Source organism: Camellia sinensis, chromosome 3, assembly GCF_055761805.1.
Source record: "Camellia sinensis isolate YWXY chromosome 3, ASM5576180v1, whole genome shotgun sequence".
NCBI lineage: Eukaryota > Viridiplantae > Streptophyta > Magnoliopsida > Ericales > Theaceae > Camellia > Camellia sinensis.
The window spans coordinates 126,174,575-126,199,107 of record NC_138963.1 but is presented as its reverse complement, the minus strand read 5'-3'; the positions used below and the strand labels follow the sequence as shown (position 1 = coordinate 126,199,107).

Below are 24,533 nucleotides of genomic sequence, written 5' to 3'. Positions count from 1 at the left end.
AGGTAATCATATTTCTGACCTGATCGTTGGAGGATCCTGCTGACCATCCCTGGTCTGGAATGATCGCTAACGAGTTGGTTTCTCTTTGCAGAGTAAAGAAAGGAGCACCTCATCTTGCTTTCCTTATAGAGAATCTTTCTACCTTCCATAATTGGCGTCGTCTGTGGGAAAGACAAAGAAGATGAGTACCTATCATTCTCTAAAAGAGATACCAAGCGATCATCAAAACTTTGGCCATGATTCTGAGGTGGCACCCAAAGACTCAGGAAAGATAATCTCCTCACCAGATGATGACAACCAACAAACTCCACTCGTAGATCAGTTGGTGGCACAAGTCAAAGCCCTCAAAGAAGAACTACGCTTGGCCTGAAGTAAACTTGACGCCCGAGTAAAGACTACCAATAATCATAGGAAGACTAGACCTCATAGAACCATCAACCAAACACCTAGCAGCCACCTTGATCGGACGCAGAGAAAATGCCAGGTCACCAGAAGTAAAGACTCCTAAGATTACCAGAAGAATGACTTGCAAAGCTGGCTTGATGGACGAATGGTGGGCAATCCTAAACCCGTTCAAAGAAAGCTCTTCACAGGAGAACTAACTTCGCCATTCTCTCGAGCAATAGAACGTGTTAGAGGTTTACCCCACTGAAATTCAACCTATACGATGGTAAATAGGATCTGACTAGCCATATTCAACATTATACTCAAGCCAACACATTATGGAGCAATAATGGTCTAATCATGTGTCGAATGTTCTCCTCAAGCTTAGGTGAAATGGCATTTCGATGGTACTATAAATTGGAAGCCTGATCAATCAATGACTAGAAGTAAATGCAATAAGCATTCATCTTATGCTTTATCACCAATAGCTAACCACCGAAAGAAGTGGATGTACTCCTCATAATGAAAAAAAATGACATGGAGAGCCTACGAGAGCATGCCTATAGGTATTTGGCAACCTATAATGAGATTGATAACTGCAAAATAGTTAGCAGTTGCCTTATTTAAGTTGGGATTGTAGCTTAAAAGTAAACTCCAACGATCATTAACGAAAAAGCCACCTACTAACGTGGGTAGTTTAATGAGGCGAGTGGAACAACATTGTAAGATCAAAGATGACCTACAAAGGACCAAACAGCCAAAACCTGCTTGACTTCCACTAAGGGTTCTAAGAAAGGATGAGAAAAAGCCTCCCGACATCAAAAGAAGGGCATGAAATGCCATCGCTGAACAATTAAAACCAAGGAAAGAGGTTTTTCAAGTAATCGTCACCACTTTCATCGAGCAAATATACCGTTTGATGGCGAAAATCCAGAATGAGCCCTACTTCTCTTGGTCTCCAAAGATGATTGGGGATCCATCTCTTCGAAATCATAAGTTACGATGTTCCTACCACAAGGATTACAGACATCTTACTGAAGATGGCATGGCATTGAAACAATTTTTAGAAGAATTAGCAAGCGGACATCTACGATCTTATATCGACAACTGCCTTGATTGAAAAGAGAAAAGAAAGGACAAAGGTGGCGACGCCCAACCGATGGCCACTATTAACATGATATATTTAGTCCCCCTAAAAAGGCAGACAAGCTGAAAGAGGGAAGAAGTAAGGAGGTCGACACATCATAGGAAAGCGATTTTCTTTATCAGAAGTCCCCACTAAAAGAATATGATGTTCCAAATCAAGGATCACATTCTCTAACAAAGATCTAACTTGGGTTCATCATCCTCACTATGATGCTCTGGTGGTAACCTTGCAGATTAGGGAATTCACTATTAAAAGAATATTGATAAACCAAGAAAATTCTTTGAAAATCATATATTATGAGCTCTTCAAAAAGTTGGGACTATCCCTTGGAGCCATACTTACAGTTGATTCATCACTCTATGGTTTTAATTCTAGCCTAGTTTTTTCCTTGAAAAAAAATCTTTTTGCTAATAAAGACCAGAGCAACAGTTCAACAAATTGAATTTCAAGTGGTAAATGTGTCGTCCCCTTATAACACCACAATGGGAAGGACATGGCTCCATCAAATGGGGGTCGTCCCATCCACCTTCCACCAGGTCATGTGCTTCCCAAAAGGGGCATAAGGGAAATAAGAGGAAATTAGACAATAGTAAAATAGTGCATGGTTGTCTCTACCACGAAGCAAATAATTCAAGAAGTTCAAATACGTGAGTCAGAAGAAAAGAAGGTTAGCCTCCACCCTAGTGATAATAACGCAGAAAAGCTTAAAAAAATACTAATCGACATTGCAGAAAAGGAAAGATTCTTTCTCGTAGAAAAGAGTCTTGCCTTAGAAGAAAAGAAGCAATTAATCTACTTTTTACTTTGCTACAAGGACGTTTTCGTATAGACCCCATATGAAATGGAGGGAATCAACCCAAGGGTGATATGCCACAAACTCAACGTAAATCCAGGCTAAAAGCTGGTGGCATAGAGAAGTAGATTGGCACCATAGCACGTGGAAACCATAAAAGAAGAAGTGATGAAGTTGCTCGAAGCTGATGCCATTCACGAAGTACAATACCTAGAGTGGCTGTCTAATACTCTGGTTGTTAAGAAAAAGAATGAAAAGTGGAGAGTTTCTGTGGATGTCACCGATCTAAATAAAGCATGCCAATTTTCTCTTACCCAAAATTGAGCAGCTGGTGGATGCAACATCCAAGCACGAGAGGATAAGTTTCTTAGACGCACACAGAGGCTACCATTAGATAAATATGCATCCGGACGACTAGGAGAAGACATCCTTCATCACCCTTCTAGGACTATTCTGTTACAAGGTGATGCCATTCGGATTGAAAAATGCAGGGGCTATATATCAATGGCTAGTTCAGTAAACAGATCAGTCGAAACCTTGAAGTTTACGTTGATGATATGGTGATCAAATCATAGAATGCCAAGAATCATCCAACCGATCTCCAAAAAGCATTTGGGGTACTTTAAAAATACAGAATGAAGCTCAATGCGGTAAAATGTGCCTTTGGGTTAGATCTGGAAAATTCCTCAAATACATTGTTACTCTTTTAAGAATAGAAGCCAAACCCGACTAGATCCAAGCACTGCTCAATTTAACTCCTCCCACATCAATAAAAGGAATCTAGATGCTCACTAGAATGGTGGTGACACTCAACAGATTCATTAGACTAGTGCCGACCATTCTTCCAATTAACAAAAAGGAAATCTCTATTTGAGTGGACCTCGAAGTGCAATCTTGCATTACAAGAATTGAAAACCTACTTGGCCAAACCACCCTTACTTGCAAGCCCCGAGGTAGGAGAAAAGTTATATACATACCTAGCCATATCCAATCATGTTGTAAGCGTACCACTCATCAGGGAATCTTTGAATGGGCAATCACCAATCTTTGAATATGAGGCTCTCATTAATGTGCTCACCAACACAAAATTGCTAGGGGCAAACTCTATAAGCATTCAATATAACTCACAGTTGGTGACAAAGTAGATGAACAGGGAATATGCAACCCGCAATGAAAGAATGATGAAATATTTGGCTGCAGCTAAGAATGCAACAAAGCAGTTTTCTTCATTCGAGATTCAGCAAATAGAACGAGATCAACATAGTCATCAGGACGCATTGGCTAGCCTAGCCACGATGATTGATTAAACAAAAAGGCAAACAATTGAGGTCGGAACCATCGTTTCCTCCAGTATTGTGGAGGGAGACGTATGGCACATCCAGCAGGGTGAAAGTTGGATGACCCAGCTCGTCCGTCATTTGTATGAAAGAATACTACCAGCCAACAAAAATAAAGCACATAAGATTCGACTCTAGGCTATGCATTTCTGGATGAATGACTCAAACCAGTTATTTAGGAAGTCACATTCTAGTCTCTACCTCAAGTACATCCACCCAAATGAGGTAGCAAGCATATTAGAAGAAATTCATGAAGGGTCATACGGGGCTTATGCTGGAGGCATATCTTTGGTACATTGGGCCCATACCTGGGGTATTGGTGGCCCTATATGTAGAAATATGCCCGACAATTTGTACAACGATTCTCGGTATGCTAGAGATATGCGTCGATCGTGCAGTAACCATCCAAGGCACTCAACCCAATTGCGAGTCCTGGGCCATTTGCACAATGGAGGTTAGATCTGGTCAGACCAATGTCTAGAGCCCTAGGTAATTTGAAGTGGTTGGTCGAAACCACAGATTATTTCATGAAATGGATAAAGGCCAAACTGCTAGCCAATATCATGGATATGGATATCAGGCAATTTCTATGGTGCAACATAATTACCAGGTTTGGTATTCCAAGAGCAGTCATATCTAACAAAAGCATCCAATTTGACTGTATATTATATAAGGAATTGTGTGACCAATATGGAATCAAAGCTTACTACTCTACACCGACTTCTCTTGAGAGCAATGGGCAAGCAGAAGCTTCGAACAAAACTATCTTGAATGGGATTAAGAAGCGGTTGAAAGCTTCCAAAGAGAGGTGGGCTGAAGAACTCCCAATGGTTCTCTGGTCATACTAAAACTACTCCTCGACACGTAATTGAAGAAATATCGCTCTCCTTTGCATTCAGAATGAAGGTTGTCATTCCATTAGAAATTGATTTTCTAACTGAAAGAGCTAACTTGGTGGAAAATGGCATAAACAAAAATATGATTTTGATGGATCTTGATCTGACCGAGAAGAGACGCGAGAGGGCATCACTTCAGTTAGCGAGATACCAACAAGAAATAGCTCGGGCCTACAATAAGTGTGTGAAACATCAGTGGTACACGATCGAAAAACTAGTCCTAATGAAGGTCCACTCGAGCGACCACAAGGCGGCCGAAGAAAAACTAGGGCCAAATTGGGACGGACCATATCAAGTCACAGGTTTGGTAGGGAAACTGGCGTATAAAATCACCGACCAATGGGGAAACGTGCTCCCGAGGCCTTAGAATTTGATGCATTTGAGAAAATATTATCATTAACCTTGTAGCTATTATGTAATAGTGCTTGGACATAAAACATAATGAATAAACACAAGGTTGCGTTATTTATTTTTGAAGGATGTTCTTGTTTCATTAGCTGTCAAAAACTTTACAACTAGTATGAACGACAATTTATAACAGTCATATAGCCGATCGATCTAAAAAAAAAAAAATGCCACACACACACACAAAAATAAACAAGAAAGGTAACCAAGGAGTAGCTAGGACTTTACAAACTGTCTAGTTCAGCCGGAATAGGGATATCAAGGTTCGGTTGGGGTATTTGGGAGTATATTGCAGATGATTCGGCTACTCACACCTTCTTCATCACCGCCCTCCATCCCTCTCTAAAGAAACAGTTTTCCATCTTGTTCATCTGGTTAAGATAAGCAGCGTTTGCTTCATTTTATGTGGCCTCAGTATTTGCCTTCAAATCTATGTCTCGTTCGCTCTTCATTGCTTCCATAGTACTTTTTAACGCCTCATGATTCGACCTCAGCTTATCAAGTTTCCAGGTCGTAGCCTCAAAGTTTTCTTCAGCCGATATCTAACTCGACTCCGCTGTCGTGACCCTACTTTCGGCTCGTGTCAAGTTTTCTCAAAAATGATCCTTTTTGGCTGCCATTTGCTTTCTTTCCTCGGTAATCAATCTTCTCTCTTCTTCTTCAATCTTTCGTCTCTCTTTGTCTTGATGATCTCTCTCTTTGGTTAGCTTGACTCTTGCCTCTATGAATTGATTTACCTCATGTATCATCAAAAATGCTTATCATATCATAATTAGAACAATGACTAAAATCAAAAGGAGGCAAGTTGTTATCTTACCATAACTAAGTTCTGAATCCCATGACCAAAAAATTTGTTAGTTATATTGTCCCTCTAAACAACAAATGTCCTTCAAAATCTACATACCTTGTGCCATGGTGTAGACACCCCATTTTTGACCGTCCTTAAGATTTGGACGTCATCGTTTGAACACTCGATGATTACCCTTGTTCGTGTTCGTCCTGAGTTCTCGGAGGCCTCGGCTATGCACCTTGCCTCAGGATCTCTCGACTTGTTTGTTTTGTGTTTGGTTTTGCATCAAACACTTATTGTTTTGCTTCTGAGGGTGGGAAGTAGCTTGTAGGCCATCCCCACACCTCACCGGCCATGTCTTGAGGCCACCGGCCTTGTTTCCTTGCCACCGGCCATTGGTGATGGCCGGTCGGCACTATTGATGGTCGGTCGGCATTATGTTTGGTCGGCCGGCCACTGTTTCTAATCAATCGGCCACTTTTCCTGGCCGAGACCTTTTCTTAAGGGAGCTTGACCCTTTTGAACCTTTTTTTAGCTTCTTGAGAAAGCTTGAACCTTTTTAGCTTCTCCAAGAAGCTTGACCCTTTTTTGGCTTCTCCAAGAAGCTTGATCCTTTTTTTAGCTTCTCCAAGAAACTTGAACCTCTTGACCCCTTTGCCTAGCTTCTCCAAGAAGCTTGGCCCTTTTGATCCAAGCTTCTAAAAGAAGCTTGGCCTTTTTGCTCAAAGCTTCCAAGAGAAGCTTTGCCCCCTTGGTTTCTCTATAAAAAGAGGGCCTCTCCTCCCCTTTAGAGGGTTAGAAAAATCAGATATATATGATATATATATCACTCCCTCTCTATATCTCCCTCTCTCTCTACATTTGTGTGGGTTAGAGGGTCCAAAAGGGTCTTGTTCTTGGCCTATTGCACACCACTTCATAGCCACACACTTCGATCATCACTTGGAGGTTCTTGGAGCTTGTTTTCAGAGGTTGAGGGTTGCATTTTTGGGTCTAAAGGCTGCTGGTTCTTGCTGGTCTTCAAAGGTAACCCCTTTTTCCCTTTTATTCCCCGTTTTTGCACACCCTTTTAGCCTGTCTTGCTTGCGGATTTGGGCTTTGTGTATAACATAAAAAAGTTCTATTTTTTTTTTTGTGTTTAAGATACTTTATTAAGGTCACTTTTGTGTTTGGGGTCGTTTACCCCCTCTTAGGCCTTGTTTGGCCCCATTTTGTGCTATTTTTGGTGAGCTTCGGGACCACCTTGTTTGGGCCTCCTCACCACTGAAATCTTGAGGGATTTCAGTGGTGAGAATGGTGTCTTAAGGTCCTAAAAAGGAGAGGGCCATCCCCTCTCCTTGTTGTCTTCAAAAAGTGCCATTTTAGCCTCATGTGTGAGCACCATTTTTAAGTTCATGTTGGCCATGTCTGAAGTGTTATTTGCGCTTATTTTGCCATGATATAGCACTGTTTTTACTTGGTTTAGACACACCATGCTTGCTTTGCATACTTGTCTTGTAATGCCATGAAACTGCCTTAACATGTATCTAGCATTTAGACCACTATGCTTACTTGTTTTGGCTTAGCTTTGTGAAGCTTTTATGCATGTTTTAGTGTGCTTAAGGTCTGTTTTTTGGTCATTTGGGTCATCCATGCTTTGCTTTGTATAGCTACCATGCAATCTCCCTTGTAGGCCTTGAGTGTTGACCCCCCTAGCATGCTTGCTTTGTTTCGGTGGTTTGGAACCACTTATCATGCCATTTCAGTCCTTATAGCATGCTTGTATGCTTGCATTTGATGCTCCTTTAATGCTTTAAGAGGTTGGTATCTTATGCTCTATGTTTGGCCCCTTTTGTATGCTTCCATGTATAGGCCATTTAGATGCCATCTAGGTGTGTCTTTGACCTTAATTTGGCATGATTTGGGACTGTTTTGATTCACTTTGATCATTTGCTTCGTGTGTCATATGATCATAGTTTAAGTCCTTGGGCTTGGATGCATGCTTTGCTTGCATTGGTAGGTTGATTTGGCATCATCTTCTACATGTTTTTCAAAGCTTATTATGTATACTATATGCCAATGTTTGCCCCTTTTAAGTGTGCTTGAAAGTTGCCTCTATATGCTTAGGTATTCAACCATGTTTGCATGCATGTTTGTATGCTTAGGTACTTGGCTCATGACATTTTGTTGCATGTTTAAATGGTGTTGCATTTGGCATGCATTTCTTGCTAAGTTTCCTAACATGTTACATGCCTTGCATGTGTGCATGGTTAAGATTACACTTTGCATGTTTGCTAACTTGCATACTTGTCCTCATGTTCATGTTGCATACTTAGCCTCCATGCCTAGGTTGCATTGCATAGAGCATGCATGCTTTGCCTCTTGAATTGAGTATGATAGAGGTTGGGCTTTATGTGTTTAATTGGTTTGCATGTCATTTGAAATCAAAATGCACAACTTGGTTTCTTGGGCCATCACGCATTGAAATGCGTGATTGGTGGTCCGAGGGTCAAGCACCATCCTCCTTTGAGTCATAAACATGATAAGGAGTGTGGTTGGTGCAAACATTGCTTGAAATGCATTGCCATGCCATGTTTTGCCCTCTGCTGCTGTCAGAACAGATTCTGCAGGAAGATTTGGCCGACCGGCCATATGCAGTGCCGACCGGCCATCCATCCGTGGCCGATATCTCAATCAGAGGCCGGTGGTCATTTTCCATGGCCGGTGGCAAATCCCCTTAGCCGGTGATGTTCCTAAGCATTCAGAGAAACAACCCTGGGACTTGTGCAGTCTTCAGAGGAGGATAACAGTCAAAGTGGAGGCAACTTGTGCATGGCTGTGACTTTTCGAGCGGAACCGCGCATACATTGCATGGGGCCCTCTTTCCAAGGCTGTTTACTGTTTTCCTAGATTAGTTAGCTTGCTTAACTAGTTAACGGACTGTAATAATTAGTTAGCTCGTAGTTAATTAATTGTATTATTCTTTTGGTCCCTCCGAGCGAGGGCGAATTTGTAATAAGTGTGGGTGCGTGTGTGCATGTTTTCCAACCCCCACTTCTTTCTCCCTTTTACTTACATGCTTTTGATGGTTAGTATTAGGGCATATTTAAATTAGCATACCTTATGCTATGCATGCGTGCATCCATACATTTGTCTTGCATGCACCGGGCTCAACGCATCATACTAACTGCATTGTATTTCAATTCCAAGTTGAATACGTGCTAGTTGTAGCATCTCACATGTCATTGTAGATTAGCCGAGCCTATCTTAGTTGCATTTTGCATGTGTTGCATTAGCCATCTTAACATGAACTAGGATCATGCATATGATTACTAACTAGTTTCTATTTTGGCTTGGAGTACTCAGTGAGCATTTATGTTTTAGCATCCTTGCATGCGTGTGAGTGTTGCCATGACAGCATGATTACCATGAGGCTAGCTGCTTATGTGATATAACAGCTTGAATTCCTGTGGATGGAGGTTGAATTACCTAAATTGGAATAATGCATTAAAACTGTGAGTTTTAAGCCCACTAGATGGTGGCAAAACCATCTTTTCTAAAAGCCCACTCGAGGGTGGCAAAACCTGCATTTTAGCCTACTTACGAGTAGCAAACCATCTTCAAAACGAACATGTAATGTTTTGTTCCAATTTAGGCGATTTGGTCTATACTTGTTTGTTGCACGCATAACATAGTAATTCTAGGCTAATAAATGGAATAAGAACACGTAACGTTTTCAAAATTGGATATCACGGTTAGTAGAGGCCGATCTTTAATCGGGCGAGAGGGGGTGCTCATAGCTGACCTTCCCCAATCGTACCCAAGTTCCCGAGCAGAGGCAACTTTGGTGATGACGGATACGTGGCCTTTGGCACCGAGTCAGGGTTTCCTAAATTCCCCATAAAAAATATTTGGGTGGCGACTCTGTATCTAGCAAAACAGTCCATGTTTGGCACTTCTTTTCTAAAATCTGTTTCTCAAAACGATTTGCTGGATTTGGACTCTTTGGTTCAGATTACGAATTGTGACAATTTGAGAGTCCGAACTGTAGTGAGCCCACATACGAACAGAACGGGACTCATCCTCCTGGGGCGTTCGGGGACGTCTACACATGGCTAAGGCAACCCCGATGTCCGAAAACACGGAATCTCTTGTGTTCAACGACCGATCTCTTATCATCAGCTAAAATACATACTCGATCGGCCCCTTTCCAACATTCGCCATCTGCTCTTCACTTGCTCAGATATGCGGGAGACTTAATGATGACAGTGCTTCTCTTGGTGGATGGTCTATCGATATGTGTAGGCTATATGTGTCGGCCTCCTAATGGGCTCTCTACGCAGCCTTTGATTTCCTCGTTAGATGATGTCTTCCTGACATTTCTAGTACTGAAGCTTCTGATGAATTTGTTAGCACAAGAATCAGTTTTGGTTGCTGACTATCTTCCCCTTGTTGGTTCACTACTGCTAATAACAGAGGTAGCAACGACCCTTCCTCTTGAGGCTTTTTAGGCACCTCCGCAGCAAGACAGGGGGGCAAGAAGAGGTGACAGAGTAATAGTTATTCAGGAAAGGAACTGATCTATTAGCACTTTGGCTAGAGGCAAAAGGAGGCAATAGAGTATTGCAGAAAAAATGGTGAAAAAATGATGTTGTTTAAGATATGATAAGCATAATTACAAGAAAAAATGCTCCTAAACGGGATTGATAGAGGCTATAATAGTATTGTAGCTCTTTCAAGACTAAATCTAGCTTTAGCATGTTGTTTAAACAAGCATCACATTCACAATTTTGAAAAAAATCGTATTAAGCATAAACGAAGGAACTCCATAGTGCGATAGGATCTCACGAAGACGAGAATGAAGAGACCTAACGCTACCATCTACTACGGCCGAAACTAACCAAGGAACCCTATCGTCAGTAGGAAACAAGAAATTATCATTTGGGCGAGCGGTTCTATATTCACACTATCAAGAATATCACAAGTCATTTGAAAGTAAGCTATACCCTCTGGGCTACTAACCAAATAAGCATATTTCTCCAACTCTACACGAATCTATGGAAGCTAAAACAATAAGAGGTGGAATAAAAAATAAAAAATAAAAACTTATGATAAACAGAAGAGGATACCCAGGGGAGGTGTTTTAAACGACAGCACGAGAACAGATGTTAGCACTAGACGTTGTTTTGGTCGAAAATGTTGTCGAAGCAAATATCCCAAATATCAATGCAAATGATTTATACCTCTATACGTGTAAAGGAAAGAGAAATGGTGCATCCTTCCAACACGCATATCGCTTTGTTCAAATAACATGCCCTCGCATTTAATGTCGAATACTGATAGGTGTTTTGAATCACTGACACGTGTCCAAGTGATGTAAGTGCATAAAAAATTAGAGCCCCCAAAACCCTAAAAAAACCTATCCCAGGGATAGTACATCAGCCAAAAATGATGCCGATCTTTTGCTTAGAAGCATGGAACAGACCTATGAGGGTTCTCCTAAGAAAACCTATCCCAGGGATAGTACATCAGCCAAAAACGATGTCGATCTCTTGCTTAGGAGCAAGGAATGGACCGATGAGGGTTCTCTTAAGAAAACCTATCCCAAGGATAGTACATTGGCAAAAAACGATACCGATCTCTTGCTTAGGAGCAAGGAGCGGACCTATGAGGGTTCTCCTAAGAAGACCTATCCCAAGGATAGTACATCGGCCAAAAATGATGTCGATCTCTTGCTTAGAAGCAAGGAATGGACCTATGAGAGTTCTCCTAAGAAAACCTATCCCAGGAATAGTACATTGGCCAAAAACGATGCCGGTCTCTTGCTTAGGAGCAAGGAACGGACCTATAAGGGTTCTACTAAAAAACCTATCCCATGATTGGGTAAAAGAGGGTGCTTTTGTACCTTAGCTCTCAAATCTGAAATTCTGTTGCTACGACGGATCAGGTCTTTCATTTAGTTTTCATTGTTAAAGGTTTCTTTTTTTTTTTTTTTTTGGGTGAATAATGTTAAAGGTTTCTTAATTCCCCATAAAAATTAGGTGGCAACTCTTTTGATATGAGATAAAGTAAGTTGGCACAACATCAGGTGGAAACGTGCCTTATACTAAAAAAGGCACGGCATCCACAATTTACGGCTCTATTGGGGAATTAAGTGAGTTAGACTTGAAAGTTTCTATTTTATAAGATTAATGTTTTAATTATTAAAATTGCATTGCATCATTGTGGGCTCGGAAAAATATCTTCGTTGATTAATAATCCTAAATGACATTCGCAAGCCATGTTAATATCAACAAGCAAGTGTCAGAATTTGCTATTAGTACCGTTTAATCATCCCCTTGCACTCCAAGGCAGCATGAGAGGTATATTGATAGTCATAGCTGATGTACCTCTTGACTAAACCTACATTTACATATGTAAAGCTTTAGCACCTTTCAAATTAGGACAGGAAACTTCTCTTTTCAGGATTAAATTGTTTCCTTTTTGTATGATTTAGTGAATCCATAGAACTTTCCAAGTTAGAACAGGGTAAGCCTACCCCAAATAGGCATGAATGCAAATTATGTGCTTATGTGATATTTTGTCTTGAATGGAAATGATATGATTGGATTCTAAAAGCAGTGGCCAGAAAGTTAATGGTTTGATTCAGGAAATTAGAGGTTATTTGGGGGCACTGATTCGATTCTAGGAAATCTGAGACGATTCTTGGAAATCTGAGACTATTGTAGGCACTGATTTGATTCTAATTACAATTTTGGCAATCAGTGGTGAACTAAGAAATGGTTTCCTAATTTAAGGAATTTGAGTTTTGAATTTGGGTTTTGAATTTGGAATCTTACCTTACTGAGCAATTAAATATGATTGTCTTTCCAACATGGAATTTAAGTAAACTTCCTATTCTAAAAGAAAATATATGTACAACTTCTAAAAGCAAAAAAGATAAGGATGAAAAAAAAAAAAAAAAAATCTATTCTAAGTAGAGTTTTGGAAATTATGAAAAGTGTTTAATTGAATAAAAATCTTTGAATTATTAACTTTGTAGGAAATTTTGATTTTATAGAAAAATGTTGGATGAGAAAGTGGTAACCAAATCTTCTATTTTGAATAACATTTTAATTCTGCTAAAATGTATTTAACCATGAGATGATTATTTGATTAATTTCTTAGAATAAAATCCGAAAATCCTTGGAATGATTTGCAAATAAAATTTGAGTAGAGTTTTGGAAATTATGGAAAATGTTTAATTGAATAAAGGGCGAATTACACTAACGGTCCCTGTAGTTTAGGTCATGTGTCACTTTGGTCCCTAATCTTTCAATTGTGATACATTTGACCATGGATTTTAAATCTTATTCAAATAAGGACAAGTGAAGGCATTGTTACTCCATTTCAAGGGCAAAGTTGTCAGTTTGATAAAATATATACTAGTTTGACAAAAATGAATGACAACAAATTATTTTTAAATTTTTAAAAATTATTTGTACTCACCAAAGATAAAGATAAAGTTATATAAAAATGATAAATTTTTTATTTTTTTATTTTTTTTCAAATTAATTTTTATTACGTGTTTGGATAATGATCAAGTAATGGGTGGTTGTTTTTGTTAATATTTTTGGATGGTTATCATGTACTAGGTGGTTGTATTTGTTATTAATAGATATTTTTGGATGGTATCATGTAATGGATAATTATTAGACTTTTAATGTATAATTGATATATTTTAATATATGAAATGTTTTTAGTTTTGGATTTTTTGATTTAATGGATTGGTTTAATGATGACATCAAAATTGTCGTCATTTTTGACTTTTGAAAAAATAAAAAGTAATTTAACAAAATAAAATATCAAAAAAAATTATTTTAAAAAAATATTTCTACCCACCCAAAAGATAAAATTATATAAAAATGCTGTGTTTTAATTTTTTTTTCACCAATTTAATTTTTAGTTTCTTAGAAAAATTTTCTGAAAATAGACTCCGAAAACAAAACCAAACAGAACTTTATAATAAAAAAGTTTCAATTCATCTTCCTATTCTTAGGTTTGTTTGCAAACATCGCTCCTAGAATGGAAGTTTCTCTAGTTAAGTAGGCACTCAACCGATTATCTCGTACTCAAGAAATAACTGACGGAAAGCCCATGCTAGTCTTAATTAAGTCACCAGAAAGAAGATCGGCAAGCAAAAGCCCAAGCCCATCCGAACAACTCAGCCTGACCCAGAGTTAGTTGATATATAAGATGGTAGCCCGCATTTGATAACTCCTTCTTGTCTAGAACACTTCAGGTTTCTGAGCCCAAAATTGAAAATCTCTATGGCCCAAGCCTAAGAATTGACTAATCTGATCCAGGCAATCTAGAGGTTTGTAGGCACCTTGTCAGTAATTGTGGATGCTCAAGCCCAAACATTAAATCAACTGCACCACCCCTACCGCCACTAGAACAACAACAAGTCCAAAGAGATGAAGTGTTGGCCATCTTCATACCTGCACTAGACCAACCAAAAGATGAACCAAAGGTTGAGATCCTAAATCTTAATATCAACACTGATAGAATAGCCAAGCTAGAGAAGGCATTAAAAAAGACCTAAGGTCCTGACTGCATTTCGGACTTGGATGTTGGCTTGGGAGAGATGATTGTCTACCTCTTTGAGAAATTTAAAATGTCACACATTGATAGGTTTGATGGCTTGGGAGACCCTATGGTGCATGTCCGACTTTTTGCTGACATCTTGAGGCCCATAGGACTCAGTGGCCAATTGACCCTATCTTTGTTTAGCTAAATCTTGTCTGAAGTGGCAGCCAACTAGTATCTCAAACTCGACAATGAAATCAAGTAGAAGTGGGATGAGCTAGCCGAAACATTTGCTGTCTAATACTCCTACAACACTCAGCTGGAAGTGACCATAAGGGAATATGAAACAACCAAACAAGAACCAAATGAAGGCTTCAGTGACTTTGTCATGAGATGAAGAGCTAAGGCGACCAGAATGACCAACCGACTTGATGAAAAAGATCAAATAAGAACTACTGTGAAGAACCTACATCCACCTCTACTAGATCCTTTCAAAATCACAGCTATCCTAGTAATGCCTCCACCAAGGACTGAAAACGATGTGAGAAGCTTTCTAGGCAAAGCGTAATTCATAAGTCAATTCATTGCAAAATTGACATCGACTTGTAAACCACCATTTAAGCTTTTGAAGAAGGGACCAAGTTCTAATGGGACGAGAGATGCTAATTCACATTTGAGCAAATCAAGCACTACTTGCAAACCCTACCTGTGATGTTGCCACTAGAACCCAAGAAACCCCTGATTTTGTATTTATCAGTGACAGATTCAACCATGGGATGTATGTTAGCACAAGAATCAGAAGCAAAGGTAGAAAGAGCCATCTACTACCTTAATAAGAAGATGTTATGCTATAAAGCCCTAAAAACACACCACTAGTGAAGACCTGTCTTGCATTGGTATGAGCTACTAAGAAGTTACGACATTACTTGTTTCCTACTCAATGGTGTCTGTTTCAAGATTAGACTGTATCAAATATATTTTAGAGAAACCAACACTAATTGGTAGGCTAGTATGTTGGTTGTTACTTCTTGCTGAGTTTGATTTGAAGCACATAACCAGAAAATCTGTAAAAGGCAGAGCAATGGCAGAGTTCCTAGCAGATCAACTAATCAGTAGAGAAGGCAGCTTAGAGTTCCTATTTCTAGACAAGGAGATCATATAAGTAATGGAAGAAAAATAGAAACTATACTTCAATGGAATCGGCTATGGGATAAGGGTCATTCTTATTGCCCTTGATGAGTCTCATATGCCTTTGGCTTTCAACTTCACTTTGAAGTTTCAAACAATCAAGTAGAATATGAAACTTGCGTCAATGGACTAGAAGCAACCCTTGAACTAGGGGCAAGTCAGTTAGATGTTATAGATGACTCAAACTTGGCGGTCTCATAATCCAAAGAAGATTGGCTCAAACTTGGTGGTCTCATAAGCTAGAGAAGATTGGAAGGTCAAAGAAGAAATAATGAAGGTATATCACGAAACTCTAGATTGTCTGTTACCTAGGTTTGAAAAAGTCACATTCACCTATATGTTGAGAGAAAACAATCGGTTTGCCGACACTTTAGCCACCTTAGCTTTTGACGTTCCGGAAGGTGTCAACAAAGAAAAACAAGAGAACCATCTAATGCCTAGCCACCCAATACATCCTATGTAGAGGAAAACTGTACAAAAGGAGGACACTTGGGGATGGACAAGCTGTGTGTTGATGCACAAGAAGGGGAAAGGATCATAGAATTAGTGCATGGGGAAGAATGTGGAGCTCACATGAATGGGTTTATGCTTGCAAGGAAGATTCTTCGACAGGGGTGCTATTGGTCAACCATGGAAAACGACTGTATATAGTTTGTCAAAAAGTGTCATAAATGCCAAGTTCATGCTAATCTCATGAATGTCTCGCCCTTACAGTTACACACTTGACTTCATATTGGCCTTATTGGAGCATTAATGTAATTGAGGCAGTCATGCCAAAAGGATCAAATGGACATGAGTATATACTGGTAGCCATTGACTATTTCACAAAGTGGGTTAAAGCAGCGTCATGCAAGATGCTTAAAGCCTCACACATCATCTGTAGATATGGAGTGCTAAATGAGATAGTGTTAGATCATGGTTCCTACATCAAATGAGAGGTAGCTAATTTGCTAGAGAAGTCCAAGGTGAAATTTCACAAGTCATCACCATATTGGCCATAAAACAATGGGGCTGTTGAACCTACAAACAAGAATGTCAAAACCATTCTGTAGAAGACAATTGACAAATACAAGGATTGGCCAGACAAGTTGGCATTGGCATTGTAGGGATATCGAACATCAATAAGAACTTCAACTGTGGCGACTCCTTATTTCTTAATTTATAGGACGGAAGCTGTCCTACCCATTGAAATTGAAATCCCTACACTATAAGTGTTGGCTCAATGTCAAATTGAAGAAGCAGAGTGGCAAAAGAGCAGATTTGAGAAATTGATGCTCTTTGACGAAAGAAGATTGTAAGCATTGTACTATGTCCAAGGTTACTAACGAAGAATTACTCGGGCATTTAATAAGAAAGTGAAAGTTAGAAATCTAAAAGATGGGGATCTAGTGCTCAAAGAGAACCGAGCTCCAGTGCATGACCCAAGAAGAAAATTCAAGCAAAACTGGAGGAGGCCATATATCATCAAAAAGATCACGATAGGGGGAACAGTTGTTCTGATGGGATAGAATTCATATAATCTGTTAACTTGGAAAAACTAAAAAAGTACTATCCTTGAGAGAGCTCATTAGGCCGAAAACCTGAAAGGGCTACTTAAGCAAAATATAGAGCATACAAAAAAAAAAAAGAAATAAAGCTCGCAAGGTTGAAAACCTACAAAATGAAGCCTTGGCAAAAATTAGAATGCAAAAAGAGAGAGTTAACACCCGAGTAAACCATAACCTGAATTATGAATGGCTTGATTCTCACTCTTGGGATATGTAGGTAACTTTACATTAGAGTTTGACCTTATCTTGTTCAGATTCTATCCTTTGCTAGTGTCAATCATTAGCATCTAGCATCGGATTTCGAAGCATTGGGGAATTTTAGTTATACAACTCATGGATTTTATTATAGATTTGTCTAATTAGTGAGTTTGCAAAATGTATTTTGAATTGTTTTTAATGAGAACAGTGAGTGATTTCGGTTCATTTCTAATTGACCAATTGAATAAAATGTTTTGAAAATAAAGGAATAAACTTCATTGCACTGTTTAATTGATAATAATCTCAAACATAACAAATGAAAGCAACGCTAACTAATTCCAATTCAATGAAAGTCTTGAAATGCCAAACTAAAAGAATGTGGAAATAAAGAACCTCTAAACTAGGGGCACCACGAGTTGAGTCAAGTCACTCAGTTTTTATTCTCTTGAATGTTCTCTCTCTCTGTGTATGTTTCTACCCATTGGATCTCATGCTCTAGCCATCAAATGTAAACACTTAGTAACCTGCAATTAAAACCCTCACTCGCCATCCTAAGTGTTCTATCTCACCAATCCTTGACATTTGCCTTCAAATGTGGAGCTCGAAAAGCAAAGGAATGTAGTTAGAAGGAGGACAAAAATGAGCTATTTACTTACACTCGAACTGTCGTAGAATCCAATGAGAAAAATAGTAGGCCATGAAGGTCAAACCTACCACCTCTACTCCTACGAAGGGGGGCATCTCCGGAGTAATAGCCGGAAGTGCCAACTCGGGACAACGCCAAGCGACATCTCTATGAGTTCGGGAACTCATCCAAGTATGCCAACCCTCAACAATATCCATCCTCACTAGCTGGGCATGAGTGTGGTATGAAATTACCGACTGACAGGTCGGGGCTGCGCGCACCTTCAAGTTGTCCATAAGCCATATCTAAGGAAAAGAGAGAAGAAGAAAAGAGAGACAAAAGAATAGAGGTATGAAATGAGAGGAAAAAGTAAATTGGAGTGTGCAAAAACAGAAAGAGAGATAAAAGAATCGAGAGAAGAAAGGTGAGAAACCAAGTGAATGGGTAGTACCTAAAGCATTAGCGGACTACCAGCAAAATCTATAGCCTTGCCCTTATGAACCTTATTTAAACCCAATGAACTCTCTACTAGAACTAACCCAACAAAGCTTTTCCCGTCCCTAATTTGTCTAGACACATCCACGAAAATAGGGCTCACTATACCGTTATTCGGCACCACAAAAATTTGGTCAAGCAAATAGATACTTAGGTGTGGGTGTCCTAGGGGTACTTGAGCATGCCGAACGATTCAAACTCCCGATTTCTAATATGATATCACTAGTGCAGCGCGAAACAAAAAAATGAGAGTACAGATCTAACAACTTTATAGAAAATTCGTTTATTGCAAAATATGCCCGAAATGGACTACATCATTAGATCTTAGAGTTGCCACCTAATCTTTTTGGGAAAATTAGGAAACCCATTATTCGTGCCAAAGGCCACTATTCCTCATAACCAAAGATGCCTCGGTTCAGAACCTTAAGTATAAGGGGGGGAAGGTCATAAATCGAGCACCCCTACTCACTTGATCAAAAGATCGGCCTCTGCTAAGCCATGATATAAGTTTTGTAGACACTATATGTGTCATGACCCAAACCCGCCCCTATAGGTTTAGCATCGTAACCGGCCCAGGAATCCTTGGATTACCAAAGGCCTCTGAATGAAATAGTATATAATCAAGGGGCTGGGAAGCAATTATACAAAAGACAACATCCATTGAGTTGTGTAGACATACATGGGACAAAATAATTTTAAATTTTATAAACATATACTTGTGTTACCAAAGCTTAATACAGTGTTTACATGACAGTTACAACAGAAAACTTGTTTGTAAAACCAAAAGAAGTAAAGTCTTATACATTCACAAAACGTAGCCATTATACATGACTTGGTCTGGAACCTCCGCGGGAGGCGCAAAGGGTGGCTGACAAAAGGAAACTCTAGGCTATCAACTCTGGCCCTAATTACGTGCCTGGTTACCTACATACATAAAAGGAATAGTGAGCGAGAGCCCAGTGAATAATAACAAGGTAAAGGGTTTTTAACGAATGATGTCCATCACGGAGTTAGAAATTAGAGTTTATATCAGAAACAGGGTTTTATGTATATTTAAATTTCCAAATCAGAAATAGGATCATATACGTGTTCATACTCATATTCATATTCATATTCGGACTTTGCATCAGATCATATGTGGTACATCCATTAGCTATCATAGCAACTTGGTCCTGAGACTCACATGTATAGTCGGTACCGACAACTATAAAGGTCCATATCTTGCACGCAAGTAGCCATGGTATTGTTGCCCCCAGGCAAGGGCCTCGTGAATATAGGCCCCGGTTTTGTTACCCCCGGACAAGGGCTACGTGAATATAAGCCACAGTATTGTTACCCCTGGGCGAGGGCCACGTGCATATTGGCCACAGTATTGTTACCCTTGGGCGAGGGCCACGTGAACTAAGGATGCCACAAGTACATTTCAGAAAAATAGACATTCATTCATAATTCATAAAATAGCATTTCAGAAAATAGATCGTATCATATCAATCAGAAAATACTTGTAATTAAACATAGCTTTACAGAGTTATTACTCACAATTAACAGATGGCTCCAAGTAGACGGGTAGAGTAGATAATTCACTTAACTCAAGGTGCGTGACCTACATAACATGACAGAGACATACATTGAAACACAAGCACAAATTGTACATAACTCATTTCCTTTGTCCCAAGTGTGTTTCTAGCCTTTATCCTCATTATAGTGTTTTAATCTTGGCCTATTCGCCTAGGATGGAATGAGGATGCAAAAATATACTTGAAAATATTTTTCAAAACTTGTTGAAAACGGGGTCCACGCTCGAGCGTGGCTTTCCTAGCTCGAGTGAACATGCAAAATGTGAGGGTCCGCTCGAGCGCAACTTCCCTCGCTCGAGTGGTCTGGAAACTTTGAGAAAAGTACTGGTTGCTTGATTTTCACGCTCAACGGACGCTTGACCCCCCGCTCGAGCGTCAGACTCAAACCTTCGCTCGAGCGTGACTGGTACCGCTCGAGCGATCTGCAAAACACATGAACTTCTGGGAGCATGCATTTCATGGTCGAGTGAACTTCTGGTCGCTCAAGCGGAAGTGCAGGATCACAGAGTCTCTGCTCGAGCATAGAATCTGACGTTCGAGCGGAAGTGCAAAATCTCGAATTTCCAGATTGCACTCCCAAGTTCCAAGCTCGAATTCCACATTTCAAAACTCATCCTCTTGGGCCAAAATTTTGGAAAACATCTAGGAACTTGTAAAATATCATGGTTTGAAGATCATTTCATGAAATCAAGGCCCAAAAGTATGTCAAACATACAAAAATTCAACTTGAAATATAAAAACATGGTATGAACATGACATGTATGTTTTCACTTGAGTTCATGGCTTCTAGAACATGATCAAATGTGATCCATTGATGAGAAATGTTATGAATTCTTCAACTTATGCTAGAATTACAACGTGCATGGAGAAAATCTTTGAAAACAAACTTCAAAATGCTATAAATACACATGCATATATGGAATGACTTACAATTCTCGAATTCTAACTTAATTCCCTTGTCAATCCATTTCTCTCACTTGAATTCTTGTAAAATCTAACTCAATTACACAACTAAGAGTTTGATTCCTTACCTAGAGTCCTCAGTTCCTCAAATGCTAATGTTCTCTTGCTTAATCCCTCCAATTCCTTTCAATTCCTATAATAATTGCTAGCTTGGCCTCAAATTGACTCCAATCTCTCCCCCTCTCTCTCACTCTCACAGTTAACATCAACAAAAAAACAGAAATGGTGAAGAAAAGAGAGTTGAGATGTATATAGAAGCCTTATATAGGCTTGGGCAAAAGTGTAATTATTTGTTGATCAAGTTAATCAAGTAGGCATTAAATTATTTTAATTTAATCATTCCGAACCGAATTTTAATTAAACCTACCATAAAATTCTAATTAACACATAAATCAAGTCAATTTCTGAATCAGATGCCGATAAGGCCTTCAATTTCGCAATCGAAACGAAAACATGAACAGATCTTCCTACATTAAACAGATATAAACACAAATAAGGCAGCACATGATGCAAAATTTTACTTTAATTACTCATTGGGCATAATTAAGCATGGATTAATTTTAATCATGGGTCGAGGTTGTTACAATATGCTTGTGTTCCGATTATTAAATAATGTAACATTACTGTGTGAAGCAAAGTATGGATCATGCTGCTCATTTTGGTTATGCTTTGACTTCATATATTTATAAAACCCTTTTTGTACAACTCAAACAAAACTGAGTTCACATATATAACCATCAATAACATTCCAGCTCGAGCAACATAACCTCCATCCGCTGGCATTCATGAAGATATATTACTTAAGCATATAGCTGCATAGTAAGATACTAGACATAGTAGTAACATACACAATCAAAATGCTAAAACTGGAAATGCTCACCTAGCATTCATCTATGGCAAGCCAAAAATAAGATGCTATATACATATGCACGATCCTATATACAAATAGCTAATGCAATACATACAAAAAAATGCAACTACGAATTAGGTTACTAATACGTGACATGTAAATCATCTCAAGGCATGAGGTAGCGTACAAAATCCTCAAGAACCCAAGAGATCACCCTCCAAAAGCTGCTTTGTTTTGCCTAAAGAAAGGTTAGCTGGTTGAATTGAAGTTTTGTTGGCCAGATTGTTTCTTGGCCAATCGGATGAAAGATCCAAGAGAAACTTTGTTTTGGTATAATAGAGCCAAAACAAAACAACAACACACCTTCTAAAGGGTGCTTATCCTTTCTTTCTCAAAGACACTCAAGGAAGGGGTAAATAGGCCTCAACCATTAGTTAACAACAAAAAGCTATATACAATATGATATTTACAATAGTTACCCAAAAGGCAATCCAAGAGGGGGGATAATTAGCACAACAAATAATTAACTGATGATAAATAGAAGAATAACAGTAAATGATTAAGCACAATGATGAACTTAATATTGAGGTAGCTAATCACAGTGAGTATATCAGATAATTTGAAGCTTAAGACAATAAATAACAGATTATGATTTTGATAATTTAGCAATGGATTTAGCTATCACAGTAAATGAAGGTTAAGATATCAAATAGCTATATCAATTAAGTAAAGAGATTAGAGAAGATGAGGCAAACAGATTTATAGTGGTTTACTTCAACCAAGCCTACATTCACTTCTCAAGTTTCACTTGAGATTTTCCACTAGCTTCTAGCTTCACAGGGGTGCTAGCAACCTCTCAAACACGGAGCAATCTTCAACAGATTTTGCATAGACTTTCCAAGTATAAAACCTTGTACTCCTAAGGTGATTCTCAATCACTCTCAAGGAATCAAGAACACTGAGTGTACTACACTCTTACAAGATTGTAATGAAGGTGTTTTTGCTTTCAAAGAAAGCTACAATGAATAACCGCTCACAGTTAGATACAAAAATTAAACTCTCAGAAACTTTTGTAAAACCTCTCAAAGGAAAATAGGCATATGGCTTAGGCTTAGTGTGTGTTTTATGAAGAAAATGAATTAAACAAGAATGGAGAATACTGCAAATAACTCTAAGGATGAGTTTTAGACTGATGGTAGAATTAAAGAAATTTTATTGACTCAAGTCTTTCTGATTTTTCTAATAACCTCTCACAAGTAGATAAGCTTAAGGCTAGGAGCACAGTGTATGTTTTTCTGAAGGAAAAAAGAAACACAGATGAAGACCTTTTTAGATAACTCCGAGAAAATGGAATATGTCAGTGATGAAAGATGTGAAAATGTTTGGCTCGTTGTCTCTGTTCTCACTTTATCTTTTTCACTGCCTGGAGCTTTGTATATAAGAGCTCTATTCAAGCAAAGCTCAGTTCTTTGTTATGCGTTTTGTCTGACAAGCCCATCTTTTTCTTCCTATTGAGGAGGCAGGATGTGATGGCTGAGATAATAGATAAAACAATGCTCCGAAGTTGTCTCTAGCCCATGCGAGACTTGCCTGTTGAATGATGGGGGAAACATTTAGAATCACTTCTTTTATACTCTCAGCATTTGACGTATTCAGTGAGCATTACATAGAGAGGACATCCACTGGAGATCTTAAGTGATACTTTGCACTTGGTGGTCATCCATCGGGATGTCCTTCAGACGTCTTGAGTGAAACTTTGCACTTGGTGGTCATCCACCCGGTAGTCCAGCCGGACGTCCCATCAAGTCCCGGTCGAGAGGTATGATGACCGCAGTTGTCGAGCATACTGTCCATGTGACAACTGGAGCAGAGCTTGGTGGTCATCCACCTAGACGTCCACCCGGATGTCCCTCGAACGTCCTTGCAGCTGGAATTCCTACTTTGTTGCTCTATGCTGCTATTTGCTACTTTGGTTGCTTTGTTCTTTGCCTAATTAAGCTTCAATTATGGTCTCCAAAGAACATAAATAAGATGTAGAGAGGGTGAATTATGATGTTAGATTAATTATAAGATTTCAAACAATTTAACTCTTCCAAATAAATCAAAACAAAATCATTAAAATCCATGTTATTCATGTTTTAACTAACAATTTCCCCTTTTTGATGATTGCACACAAGGATGTTTTGATTTGTTTAGAATGATGAAAAACTTCTCCTCAAGGCATGCTCTCCTTAATTTTCTCCCTCGGACAAAGTCAATTCATATTGACAAACATCCATTCTCTCACTGTGTGACATTATCAAAAACTAAATAAACAACTTTGAGAAAAACATTTTACTCTTACATTATCAACAACTAATAAGCTCGAAGATCATGTTTGTAAGAATTAAGATATCAAAAACAATCAACTCTTTCTCTCCCCCTGTAACATTATCAACATTATCAAGAACGAGGAAATTTGGCACTACTTAGCAATATGAGATGATGAAAAATAATGGAATGTGTCATTGTATTGCAAATAATCATCCATATCAATATTACTGAAAGGTAGATTGATAATACATTTCAAGCTTATACCAATACCAATTTGTTAATAATGGGCAAAAAGATAATAATAGTTTGTAGGTGCAAGCCCATAAGTTTGATACCATAAACAACATGCAATCTGAGGGGATTTCAAGTTTAACATAGTGAAATTATTCCCCTATTACATTCATAAGAGCAATAGGAGATGAGGAGAAGCTCGGAACTGAAATGTTTCTCCTAATGATACCAATAGGATACTAATACG

General features: G+C 38.8%; 1 protein-coding gene across 1 annotated transcript; it reads left to right on the top strand.

The window, feature by feature from the left end:
* Window positions 1-3,802: 3,802 nt before the first annotated feature.
* LOC145821827 (uncharacterized) lies at window positions 3,803-4,509 on the top strand. Its single transcript, XM_082918398.1, has 2 exons — window positions 3,803-4,029; window positions 4,272-4,509. The coding sequence occupies exons 1-2, from the start codon at window positions 3,803-3,805 to the stop codon at window positions 4,507-4,509; spliced, it is 465 nt and encodes a 154-aa protein (XP_082774524.1).
* The last annotated feature ends 20,024 nt before the right edge of the window (window positions 4,510-24,533 follow it).

Excerpts from the sequence above, each read along its gene's own strand:
- LOC145821827 (XM_082918398.1), top strand. The coding sequence starts at position 3,803 with ATGCATTTCTGGATGAATGACTCAAACCAGTTATTTAGGAAGTCACAT. Across the intron at positions 4,030-4,271 it reads AATTTGTACAACGATTCTCG|GTTTGGTATTCCAAGAGCAG; the intron begins GTATGCTAGAGA and ends CATAATTACCAG.